The 13,907-nt window shown below is 38.7% G+C and overlaps 1 protein-coding gene across 5 annotated transcripts in view; it reads right to left on the reverse strand.

Annotated features, from left to right (window-relative positions):
• Positions 1–13,907, reverse strand: part of DENND4A (DENN domain containing 4A) — a 133,887-nt gene that overhangs the window by 72,264 nt on the left and 47,716 nt on the right. For all 5 annotated transcript variants that reach the window (XM_082617729.1, XM_082617730.1, XM_082617727.1 and 2 more), the window contains 2 exons: positions 1,966–2,035; positions 244–413 (listed from right to left, as the gene is read on the reverse strand). In XM_082617729.1, coding sequence (XP_082473855.1) covers positions 244–413; positions 1,966–2,035 — 240 coding nt within the window. The remainder of the gene's footprint in view (positions 1–243; positions 414–1,965; positions 2,036–13,907) is intronic.

A 13,907-nucleotide genomic window follows, 5' to 3' on the forward strand; every position in this document is an offset into this window, starting at 1 on the left:
GATCATCATTTGATGATGAAAAAAATCTTTCACTATATTCACAAAAAAAGCACTTGGGTATATGGGACAGAATGAAATTCTCTTTTCCTATGTGTCTGGATATAGTTATTTTAACAAAGTGGAAGAGGTGCGCATAATAGATTCAATTTAACCAGTTATTTTTTCTATCATTCCTGCATATAAAACTTAAGACTTGAAAATGTACAAGAAATTTGCAGATATCATTTGTTAAACATATAGTACCTTTTCAGCTGAGGCTCCAGTTAACACAAATGTAGAAAATACAGGGAGAGGGTATTTGCTATTTGGTGGCCAACATTCAATAGTTGCACCCATTGGTAAACAAAATAGGGGAACAGATTCTGGGAGTGAGAATGACTCATAATCTTCTTGAGGGTATCTACAAATTAGACCTATAAAAACAATAAAAATATTAGCTCATCATGTCTTGAATTTAGGGGCTCATAATTTGAATGATGCTAAAATGCTTTATTATTTAACACTTTTGGAAGACCAGAACATTACATATATGTTCACCAAGTAACTCTGAATACTTTAGTAGGATTCATATAGATTTTAATCCTCAAACTATTCATATTAACTACGTAATATTTATCAAGCTTCATCCACAAAGGCTAGTAAGGTAAACAAGAAAAGATTATTCTAAAGAAACATACACAAATATAAACACACTCCTAAAAATTCATTTTGTGGTCACACTGCCTTAAAGCATATGAACATACTATTTTTTTTGAAATGTTCAAATGCATATATCCACTTCACTAGCTTTCAATAACTTTCCCTTAGGGTTTTTTTGACACATTAAAATAGATATTCTATAGGACTATATATATAACTTCTAGGACAAATACACAAAAAAATAGAAGTCACATATTTACAATGTCTTCAAAATAGTATTAGCTTAACCCCAGCTTCTGAATAATCCCAGATTATATGAAAATAGAGTTTCAAGTGCCATATTATTTCATGTTAAATAGACTAGTCTAGAGAGTAGTCCAGGTATCTTCTACCTGACAAACCCTCGGAGCAGACTCTTGTCCTGGATTTTGTGGGACTAGAAACAGTAAATAGGTTCCCTGACCTTGAACCCTTAAAGTCAAGTGGAAACCATCACCAGACGTGATGTTAAATACAAAATGATAAACTAAGAATATCAGTGGTTGGTCTGCCACATTAATATCTGTTTGACTTTGGAGAAATCATGTACCTATAGGTCTCTGGTTTTCTCATCTATAAAGTGAGATGAACTAGATATAAAGGTCCAAGGCAGTTCTAAAATTCTCTAATTATATGCTAGCCAGCCAGTTAATCCCATGAGGAATTACAGTTAACTCTCCATTATTTTCTCAAGTCATGAAGTAATGGTATAGCCTTTAAGTAACTATAAAAATAGCGATGAACTATGGACCCCAGAAAATCACAGGTAGAAGAAGGTAGGAGTCTAGGACACTAACTTTAAAAATTTATTTTTTAAAAGGTTGAATCTGCTCTCTTGTACATAATTTGATATTTTGAGGTTTCTGGCAATTCAACTATGCATTATAAAATTACAAGTTAGTTTACAATATTTCAGATTATTTTGAAATATAATTACATATGAACTATAGATTTGATTAAATTTAATATAAATATTAAGGAAACATTAATTTTAAAGGACAATAAATACTTTTCCACATTTTCTACTGATTTAAAAACTTAAAGAGAATGATATCTACTTATTAGTTATTTACTTAAACCTAATATTTTAAAAACCTTGCCTTCTTTTAAAATTAATATTCCATTAAGCATCCAATAAAGTATGGATGAAGACAAAACAATCAAAAGACATAGGTTATAGTCCCAGTCCTGACACTAACACATTGTAAGACAGGTTTTGTTTTTTTTCTTTAATCTTATTGGCCCCATAATACATTTATAAAGTATTCCATGAAAAATTATACTTACCAGCTTTGTAAGATATAGTGTTAGTCTTTGCCACCGATTTTTTATAACATAAGTACACTGCTGATCCCCACTGAATTAAAAAAAAAAGGAAATATCATTAAATTGTAAAAGGTAGTAACTTAATAAAATGGAATCTCTTTGATCTCTCCGGTATGTATTTCCTAAGATGTAGTGACAGATTTCTTTCTATTTTCACTTGGTTATTTTGTCAGCATTTTATTGGAGTTATTGCCTAATTTTCTTTCAGAAGTAAAATGTAACATATTTTCCCCTTACGATAGCAATAACATGAGGATGACGACCCTTTAAAACAAAACTAAACCACAAAAATTTAGATTTTATTCTAAGTCCAAACTCTGGGCAGAAATGATAAAAAGAAATACCTACCCGCGTATGTAGACCTTTCTTTTGATTCCACAACACCTTTCAGATATTGCCAGATTTTTCTCCAGTTCTTTATACCAAAACTCAAGAGTTGTAATTTGCCATATCCATTTCCTTATTTCCTATTCTTTCATGAATGCATTCCAAACCAGGTTTTAATCCCATCATTTTTTTAAAAGAACACTTTAATGACTTTAATGATGCCAAATGTAACAGATGATTCCTAGTCTTCATCTTTTTCAACCTCTCAGCAGATTTTGATACCACTAATGACTCCCTTCCTGAAACATTTTCCTTTCTTGGCTTTTGAGGCGTCACACTCTCCTGGGTCCCTCGCCACCAAATCTCTGGTCAGTCCTCAATCTCCCTTGTAGCATCCCCTCTCTTTTCCTGATCATTAAATGTGATCTTTTCTTTTTTTTTTTTTTTTTTTTTTTTTTGCTGTACGCGGGCCTCTCACTGCTGTGGCCTCTCCCGTTGCGGAGCACAGGCTCCGGACGCACAGGCCCAGCGGCCATGGCTCACGGGCCCAGCCGCTCCGCGGCACATGGGATCCTCCCAGACCGGGGCACGAACCCGTATCCCCTGCATTGGCAGGCGGACTCTCAACCACTGCGCCACCAGGGAGGCCCTGTGATCTTTTCTTTACTTTCTCTAAATGATCTCATCTATTTAGTACCATGCCTTTAAATAACAGCTACTCTTCAAAGAGTCTCAAATTCCTAGTCCCAGCTACAAATGAGATGAAGAAGACTATGGGTAAAGCAGATTTGGGGGCAAAGAAAAGGAGTTTTAGACATCTTAAGTTTGAAACATCTATTAGACATCCAAGCATAGAGTCAAATGCAGGTAAGGCGAGAAGTCTGAAATGGATATGTAACTTAGGAGATGTCACCACTTGACATGAGGTGGTGACAGATACATTCACGGAGCACATTTCCTCACCTCCTTCAGGCCTCAACTCAAATGCCACTTTATTAGACAGCCTTCCTTTCATCACCTTATATACAATAACAAGTCTCCCTCTACCCTCCCCAGTCCTCCCTACTGCCCCTATCTGGTTTTTTTGTTTGTTTGTTTTTGTTTTTTTCCATGCATAGATAGCACTTACCACCACTGGGCATATTGTATATTCTCTAATTTATTATCTGCCTCCCACCACTAGAACATAAGCTCCATGATGGTAAGGGCTTTGTTTTGTCCACTGCTGTACCTAGCACCCAAAACAGTGCCTATTATTTAGAAATACTTAATAAATACTTGTTAAAGGAATGAATGTGAGGGGATGTGTTTGTGCATACATGATGGAGAGTGCCTACATGGACCAGTACATGAGGACAGATACTTAGCACTGAGAACAAATACATAAAGAAAATACACTTATGTTACGAAATACATTTTTTAAATATTAAGAGATTACCATAACAAACACCCATTTACTCACCCCCTAGTTTTAACAAATGTTAACAATGACCTTATTTGCTTCTGATATTTTAATTTATAAAGAAACAAAAAAATTAGATTTAACTAAAACCTCATCTTCCATGCCTTTCTGTCCTCTAGAGATTGAGGCATCACCTTCCATCCCTTTCTGTCCTCTAACTACTAGCCTGAAGCTAGCGCATTTCATTCACATGCACTTTAAAAATTTCTACTACGTAAATATACACATCTTTAAGTACGTATCATTGTTTTGTATGCTTTATAACTTTATATAAACGGTGATGCGCTGAATATACTCCTTTATGGCTTGCTTTCTCACTCATCAAAATGATTATGAGAATTAGTTACGTTGATACAGATCTACTTTCTTCATCTGAACCGCTGGATTCTATTAATGAAAGAAACATAGTTTCTTTTATCCATTCCCTTACTGAGGGACATTTAGGTTGTTTCCTTTTGGGGGGACTATTATGAACAATGATACAATAAGTTGGCTCATCATCTAGAAATTTTCCACTTTCTTAAACGTTTTCAATATGTCCCCAGCAGATAAGTATGTTAAATCCTACTTATTTAGGACATTAAGTTATGCTCATTGCTCTGTTGGGATTTTGTTTTTTAATAAACATTTCAATATTTTTGCATCAAAAGAATGGATGTATAAAATTCAAGTGGATATTATGAATGTAGGCAAACTGGACTTTTAGTTTATCTGGTGGGTAAAAAATTTATAAAGGGTCCTGTATTGCAAAGTCTCAACTCCAGTTCCCAATAAGCCAAATTTGTAAAGATAACAAAATAACCTTCAATAATTTTTGTGATGATAAAAAAGGAACTATATATGACCATGTGGATATGGTAGAAACTGAAAGGAATAACCTAAAATAAAAAACAAAGACTTAAAGTAAAAGTTATAAGGGCTCTGGAAGAAAAGAGCCAAGGATACAAGAAGCTTCTTCTAAATTTCTTCTTATACAAAGGTTCAGCAAAAAAGAAAGTAGAAGAGCCATTGTTCTTAAAATACTTTAAACATTTAACCCATAAAATATCCACACTGTGGTTTGCCATGGAAAAAACCTTTCTTCTGGAATTAGGTGCATGATTTAACTACTTGGTTTGTTAATAACTCCGCTTTTCTAAATCAACTTGCTAAATCAAACACTGACATTCCTGAAAAGTGGTAAAACAAGAGCCATTTGTAGAGAATATTAAAAAATACTCTCAATGAGTTAAAAACTGAGGAGAAAGTCCCAAATTGGCCAAAAAGTTGCTGTGTGAATCAAAGCACCTGGACTAAATATCCTTAACTACACATTTTTGCAGTTTTGGACCATATGACACTCTTAAGTTCTCTTCCAGCTCTAAAATATTACTGTTCTATTCTAAATCAATCAAAGTCCAAATCACTTAAGGCTTATGGTTCAAAGGTTAAAAAACTAGTAATTCTTTTTTTTTTTTTTTTTTTGCAGTATGCGGGCCTCTCACTGTTGTGGCCTCGGAGCACAGGCTCCGGACGCACAGGCCCAGCGGCCATGGCTCAAGGGCCCAGCCGCTCCATGGCATGTGGGATCCTCCCAGACCGGGGCACGAACCCGCATCCCCTGCATTGGCAGGCAGACTCAAACACTGCGCCACCAAGGAAGCCCAAAAAACGTAATTCTTGAAAACTTTTGCCACAAGCTTTTATTTTTAAAAATAAGTTTATTTATTATTTTTTTAATTTTGTCTGCATTGGGTCTTCGTTGCTGCGCACGGGCTTTCTCTAGTTGCTGCAAGCAGGGGCTACTCTTTGTTGTGGTGCTCGGGCTTCTCATTGTGGTGGCTTCTCTTGTTGTGGAGCACAAGTTCTAGGTGCATGGGCTCAGTAGCTGTGGCTCGTGGGCTCTACAGCGCAGGCGCGGTAGTTGTGGCCCACGGGCTTAGTTGCTCTGCAACATGTGGGATCTTCCAGACTAGGGCTCGAACCCACGTCCCCTGAATTGGCAGGCGGATTCTTGACCACTGCACCACCAGGGAAGGCCCCTTGCCTTTTTTTTTTTTTTTTAACATCTTTATTGGAGTATAATTGCTTTACAATGGTGTGTTAGTTTCTGCTTTATAACAAAGTGAATCAGTTATACACATACACATATCCCCATATCTCTTCCCTCTTGCGTCTCCCTCCCTATCCCACCCCTCTAGGTGGTCACAAAGCACTGAGCTGATCTCCCTGAGTTATGAGGCTGCTTCCCACTAGCTATCTATTTTACGTTTGGTAGTGTATGTATGTCCGTGCCACTCTCTCACTTTGTCCCAGCTTACCCTTCCCCATCCCCATGTCCTCAAGTCCACTCTCTGGTAGGTCTGTGTCTTTAATCCCGTCTTGCCTCAAGGTTCTTCATGATGATTTTTTTTTCTTTTAGATTCCATATATATATGTGTTAGCATACGGTATTTGCTTTTCTCTTTCTGACTTACTTCACTCTGTATGACAGACTCTAGGTCCATCCACCTCACTACAAATAACTCAATTTCGTTTCTTTTTATGGCTGAGTAATATTCCATTGTAGATATGTGCCACATCTTCTTTATCCATTCATCTGTTGATGGACACTTAGGTTGCTTCCATGTCCTGGCTATTGTAAATAGAGCTGCAATGAACATTGTGGTACATGACTCTTTTGGAATTATGGTTTTCTCAGGGTATATGCCCAGTAGTGGGATTGCTGGGTCGTATGGTAGTTCTATTTTTAGTATTTTAAGGAAACTCCATACCGTTCTCCATAGTGGCTGTATCAATTTACATTCCCACCAACAGTGCAAGAGGGTTCCCTTTCTCCACACCCTCTCCAGCATTTACTGTTTGTAGATTTTTTGATCATGGCCATTCTGACTGGTGTGAGATGATATCACATTGTAATTTTGATTTGCATTTCTCTAATGATTAATGATGTTGAGCATACTTTCATGTGTTTGTTGGCAATCTGTATATGTTCTTTGGCGAAATGTCTATTTAGGTCTTCTGCCCATTTTGGGATTGTGCTGTTTGTTTTTTTGATATTGAGCTGCATGAGCTGCTTGTAAATTTTGGAGATTAATCCTTTGTCAGTTGCTTCATTTGCAAATATTTTCTCCCATTCTGAGGGTTGTCTTTTCGTCTTGTTTATGGTTTCCTTTGCTGTGCAAAAGCTTTTAAGTTTCATTAGGTTCCATTTGTTTATTTTTGTTTTTATTTCCATTACTCTTGGAGGTGGATGAAAAAAGATCTTGCTGTGATTTATGTCATAGAGTGTTGTGCCTATGTTTTCCTCTAAGAGTTTGATAGTGTTTGGCCTTACATTTAGCTCTTTAATCCATTTTGAGTTTATTTTTGTGTATGGTGTAAGGGAGTGTTCTAATTTCATTCTTTTACATGTAGCTGTCCAGTTCTCCCAGCACCACTTACTGAAGAGGCTGTCTTTTCTCCACTGTATATTCTTGCCTCCTTTATCAAAGATAAGGTGACCATATGTGCATGGGTTTATCTCTGGGATATCTATCCTGTTCCACTGATCTATATTTCTGTTTTTGTGCCAGTACCATACTGTCTTGATTACTGTAGCTTTGTAGTATAGTCTGAAGTCAGGGAGCCTGATTCCTCCAGCTCCGTTTTTCTTTCTCAAGATTGCTTTGGCTATTTGGGGTCTTTTGTGTCTCCATACGAATTGTGAAATTTTTTGTTCTAGTTCTGTGAAAAATGCCAGTGGTAGTTTGATAGGGATTGCATTGAATCTGTAGATTGCTTTGGGTAGTAGAGTCATTTTCACTATGTTGATTCTTCCAATCCAAGAACATGGTATATCTCTCCATCTGTTGGTATCATCTTTAATTCCTTTCATCAGTGTCTTATAATTTTCTGCATACAGGTCTTTTGTCTCCTTAGGTAGGCTTATTCCTAGATATTTTATTCTTTTTGATGCAACGGTAAATGGGAGTGTTTTCTTTTCTTTTTTTTTTTGCAGTATGCGGGCCTCTCACTGTTGTGGTCTCTCCCGTTGTGGAGCATAGGCTCCGGACACGCAGGCTCAGCGGCCATGGCTCATGGGCCCAGCCTCTCCGCGGCACATGGGATCTTCCCGGACCGGGGCACGAACCCGTGTCCCCTGCATCAGCAGGCGGACTCTCAACCATTGCGCCACCAGGGAAGCCCAGGAGTGTTTTCTTAATTTCACTTTCAGATTTTTCACCATTAGTGTATAGGAATGCAAGAGATTTCTGTGCATTAATTTTGTATCCTGCTACTTTACCAAATTCATTGATTAGCTCTACTAGTTTTCTGGTAGCATCTTTAGGATTCTCTATGTATAGTATCATGTCATCTGCAAACAGTGACAGCTTTACTTCTTCTTTTCCGATTTGGATTCCTTTTATTTCTTTTTCTTCTCTGATTGCTGTCGCTAAAACTTCCAAAACTATGTTGAATAACAGTGGTGAGAGTGGGCAACCTTGTCTTGTTCCTGATCTTAGTGGAAATGGTTTCAGTTTTTCACCATTGAGGACGATGTTGGCTGTGGATTTGTCATATATGGCCTTTATTTTGTTGAAGTAAGTTCCGTCTATGCCTACTTTCTGGAGGGTTTTTATCATAAATGGGTGTTGAATTTTGTCGAAAGCTTTCTCTGCATCTATTGAGATGATCATATGGTTTTTCTCCTTCAATTTGTTAATATGGTGTATCACATTGATTGATTTGTGTATATTGAAGAATCCTTGCATTCCTGGGATAAACCCCACTTGTTCATGGTGTATGATCCTTTTAATGTGCTGTTGGATTCTGTTTGCTAGTATTTTGAGGATTTTTTCATGTATATTCATCAGTGATATTGGCCTGTAGGTTTCTTTCTTTCTGAAATCTTTGTCTGGTTTTGGTATCAGGGAGATGGTGGCCTAGTAGAGTTTGGGAGTGTTCCTCCCTCTGCTATATATATACATATATATATATATATATATATATATATATATATGTGTATATATATATATGTGTGTGTATATATATATATATTTTTTTTTTTTTTTTTTTTTTTGCGGTACGCAGGTCTCTCACCGTTGTGGCCTCTCCCGTTGCAGAGCACAGGCTCCGGAAGCACAGGCTCAGCGGCCATGGCTCACAGGCCCAGCCGCTCCGCGGCATGTGGGATCTTCCCGGACCGGGGCACGAACCCCTGTCACCTGCATCGGCAGGCGGACTCTCAACCACTGAGCCACCGGGGAAGCCCCCTCTGCTATATTTTGGAAGAGTTTGAGAAGGACAGGTGTTAGCTCTTCTCTAAATGTTTCATAGAATTCGCCGGTGAAGCCATCTGGTCCTGGGCTTTTGTTTGTTGGAAGATTTTTAATCACAGTCTCAATTTCAGTGCTTGTGATTGGTCTCTTCATATTTTCTATTTCTTCCTGGTTCAGTCTTGGAAGCTTGTGCATTTCTAAGAATTTGTCCATGTTTTCCAGGTTGTCCATTTTATTGGCATACAGCTGCTTGTAGTAATCTCTCATGATCCTTTGTATTTCTGCAGTGTCAGTTGTTATTTCCCTTTTTTCATTTCTAGTTCTATTGATTTGAGTCTTCTCCCTTTTTTCTTTTTTTTTTTTCTTTTTTTTTTTTTTTCTTTTTGCGGTATGCGGGCCTCTCACTGTTGTGGCCTCTCCCGTTGCGGAGTACAGGCTCCGGATGCGCAGGCCCAGCGGCCATGGCTCACGGGCCCAGCCGCTCCGCGGCATATGGGATCCTCCCATACCGGGGCACGAACCCGTATCCCCTGCATCGGCAGGCGGACTCTCAACCACTGCGCCACCAGGGAGGCCCTCCCTTTTTTTCTTGATGAGTCTGGCTAATGGATTATCAATTTTGTTTACCTTCTCAAAGAACCAGCTTTTAGTTTTATTGATCTTTGCTATCGTTTCCTTCATTTCTTTTTCATTTATTTCTGATCTGATCTTTATGATTTCTTTCCTTCTGCTAACTTTGGGGTTTTTTTTGTTCTTCTTTCTCTAATTGCTTTAGGTGTAAGGTTAGGTTGTTTATTTGAGATGTTTCTTGTCTCTTAAGATAGGATTGTATTGTTAAAAACTTCCCTCTTAGAACTGCTTTTGCTGCATCCTATAGGTTTTGGGTCATCGTGTTTTCATTGTTATCTGTTTCTAGGTATTTTTTCATTGCCTCTTTGATTTCTTCAGTGATCTGTTGGTTATTAAGTAGTGTATTGTTTAGCCTCCATGCATTTGTATTTTTTACAATTTTTTTTCTGTAACTGATATGTAGTCTCATAGCATTGTGGTCGGGAAAGATACTTGATACGATTTCAATTTTCTTAAATTTACCAAGGCTTGATTTGTGACCCAAGATATGATCTATCCTGGAGAATGTTCCATGAGCACTTGAGAAGAAAGTGTATTCTGTTGTTTCTGGATGGAATGTCCTGTAAATATCAATTCAGTCCATCTTGTTTAATGTATCATTTAAAGCTTGTGTTTCCTTATTTATTTTCATTCTGGATGCTCTGTCCACTGGCGAAAGTGGGGTGTTAAAGTCCCCTACTATGATTGTGTTACTGTCGATTTCCCCTTTTATGGCTGTTAGTATTTGCCTTATGTATTGAGATGCTCCTATGTTGGGTGCATAAATATTTACAATTGTTATATCTTCTTCTTGGAATGATACATTGATCATTATGTAGTGTCCTTCTTTGTCTCTTGTAATAATCTTTGTTTTAAAGTCTATTTTGTCTGATATGAGAATTGCTAATCAAGTCCAGCAGCACAGAGAGTCCCATATAGGATAAATCCAAGGAGAAACACACCAAGACATATATTAATCAAACTATCAAAAATTAAACACAAAGTAAAAATATTAAAAGAAGCAAGGGAAAAACAACAAATAACATACAAGGGAATCCCCATAAGGTTAACAGCTGATCTTTCAGGAGAAACTCTGCAAGCCAGAAGGGAGTGGCAGGACACATTTAAAGTGATGAAGAGGAAAAACCTACAACCAAGATTACTCTACCCAGCAGGATCTCATTCACATATGATGGAGAAATTAAAACCTTTACATACAAGCAAACCTAAGAGAATTCAGCACCACCGAAACAGCTTTACAACAAATGCTAAAGGAACTTCTCTAGGCAGGAAACACAAGAGAAGGAAAAGACCTACAAAACAAACCCAAAACAATTAAGAAAATGGTAATAGGAACATACATATCAATACTTACCTTAAATGTAAATGGATTAAATGCTCCAACCAAAGGACATAGACTGGCTGAATGGATACAAAAACAAGACCCGTATATATGCTGTCTACAAGAGACCCACTTCAGACCTAGGGACACATACAGACTGAAAGTGAGGGGATGGAAAAAGATATTCCATGCTGTAAGCTTTTATTTATTTATTTATTTTGTGGTACACGGGCTTCTCACTGTTGTGGCCTCACCCGTTGCGGAGCACAGGCTCCAGATGCGCAGGCTCAGCGGCCATGGCTCACGGGCCTAGCTGCTCGCAGCATGTGGGATCTTCCCAAACCGGGGCACAAACCTGTGTCCCCTGCATCGGCAGGCGGACTCTCAACCACTGAGCCACCAGGGAAGCCCACCATAAGCTTTTAATGGGAGGTGGAGAAGTGGGGGAAATATTTTTTGAGGCCAAAGCTGTAAACCTGGTACAAAAATCACGTATGAACTTGAGGAAAGACTCAACATGTATTTCCTCATGTCCATTAGATTGTTTTTTTGGTTTTGGTTTTTTGGGTTCTTTTCCTCCTGGTTTTGAAAACTAGTAGATGCTTTCAATCAAGCTACCTAATCTCTCCAAATCACATATAAGCTATAATAACTATACTCTTGAGTATTATCAACTCATCAATAATTTAAACCCAACCATTGCCTGATTCTCCATATACACATTTAACAGGTATGAAAATAAGTTTCCTGCATTGCATGTATATTTTAGTTTTTCTGAACGAGTTAGAAGTCATTGTACATCTACTCCAAAGATCTAAATTTGCTTTTACTATCTTATAGTCAATGGAAACAAAGACTGTTAAAAGATATAAACCACAACCCATTGCTTAAAAAAAGACACCTACCACTAAGATTAGGGAACTTTCTCTATATTCAGGACTGATACTAGATTTAAGAGTAAGACAATAGGATGGCGGAGTAGAAGGATGTGCTCTCACTCCCTCTTGCGAGAACACCAGAATCACAACTAGCTGCTGGACAATCATCGACAGGAAGACAATGGAACTCACCAAAAAAGATACCCCACATCCAAAGACAAAGGAGAAGCCACAATGAGACGGCAGGAGGGGCGCAATCACAGTAAAATCAAATCCCATAACTGCTGGGTGGGTGACTCACAGACTGGAGAACACTTATACCACAGAAGTCAACCCACTGGAGTGAAGGTTCTGAGCCCCACATCAGGCTTCCCTACCTGGGGTCCGGCAACAGGAGGAGGAATTCCTACAGAATCAGACTTTGAAGTCTACTGGGAATTGATTGCAGGACTTTGACAAGACTGGGGGAAACAGAGACTCCATTCTTGGAGGGCACACACAAAGTAGTGTGTGCATTGGGACCCAGGGGAAGGAGCAGTGACCCCATAGGAGACTGAACCACACCTACCTGCTACTGTTGGAGGGTCTCTTGCAGAGGCGGGGGGGGTGGCTGTGGCTCACCATTGGGACAAGGACACTGGGAGCAGAAGTTCTGGGAAGTACTCCTTGGTGTGAGCCCTCCCGGAGTCTGTCATTAGCCCCACCAACGACCCCAGGTAGGCTCCACTGTTGGGTTGCCTCAGGCAAAACAACCAACAGGGAGAGAACCCAGCCCCACCCATCAACAGTTATGTGGATTAAAGTTTTACTGAGCTCTGCCAACCAGAGCAACAGTCAGCTCTACCCACCACCAGTCCCTCCCATCAGGACACTTGCACAAGCCTCTTAGATAGCCTCATCCACCAGAGGGCAGACAGCAGAAGCAAGAAGGACTACAATCCTGCAGCCTGTGGAGCAAAAACCACATTCACAGAAAGACAGACAAGATGAAAAGGCAGAGGGCTATGTACCAGATGAAGGAACAGGATAAAACCCCAGGAAAAGAACTAAATGAGGTGGAGATAGGCAACCTTCCAGAAAAAGAATTCAGAATAATGATAGTGAAGATGATCCAGGACTTTGGAAAAAGAACGGAGGCAAAGATCGAGAAGATGCGAGAAATGTTTAACAAAGACCTAGAAGAATTAAAGAACAAATAAACAGAGATGAACAGTACAATAACTGAAATGAAAACTACACTAGAAGGAATCAATAGCAGAATAACTGAGGCAGAAGAACGGATAAGTGGGCTGGAAGATAGAATGGTGGAATTCACTGCTGCAGGACAGAATAAAGAAAAAAGAATGAAAAGAAATGAACACAGCCTAAGAGACCTCTGGGACAACATTAAGCACAACAACATTTGCATTATAGGGGTCCCAGAAGGAGAAGAGAGAGAGAAAGGACCCAAGAAAATATCTGAAGAGATTATAGTCGAAAACTTCCCTAACATGGGAAAGGAAATAGCCACCCAAGTCCAGGAAGCTCAGAGAGTCCCATACAGGATAAACCCAAGGAGAAACACGCCGAGACACATAGTAATCAAATTGGCAAAAATTAAAGACAAAGGAAAATTATTGAAAGCAGCAAGGGAAAAATGACAAATAACATACAAAGCAACTCCCATAAGGTTAACAGCTGATTTCTCAGCAGAAACTCTACAAGCCAGAAGGGAGTGGCATGATATACTTAAAGTGATGAAAGTGAAGAACCTACAACCAAGATTACTCTACCTGGCAAGGATCTCATTCAGATTCAACAGAGAAATCAAAAGCTTTACAGAGAAGCAAAAGCTGAGAGAATTCAGCACCACCAAACCAGCTCTACAACAAATGCTAAAGGAACTTCTCTTAGTGGGAAACACATGAGAAGAAAAGGACCTACAAAAACAAACCCATACAATTAAGAAAATCGTCATAGGAACATACATATCGATAATTACCTTAAACGTGAATGGATTAAATGCTCCGACCAAAAGACACAGGCTTGCTGAATGGATACAAAAA

Source organism: Mesoplodon mirus (genome assembly GCF_964341445.2).
Source record: "Mesoplodon mirus genome assembly, chromosome: 4".
In the NCBI taxonomy this organism is placed as follows: Eukaryota; Metazoa; Chordata; class Mammalia; order Artiodactyla; family Ziphiidae; genus Mesoplodon; species Mesoplodon mirus.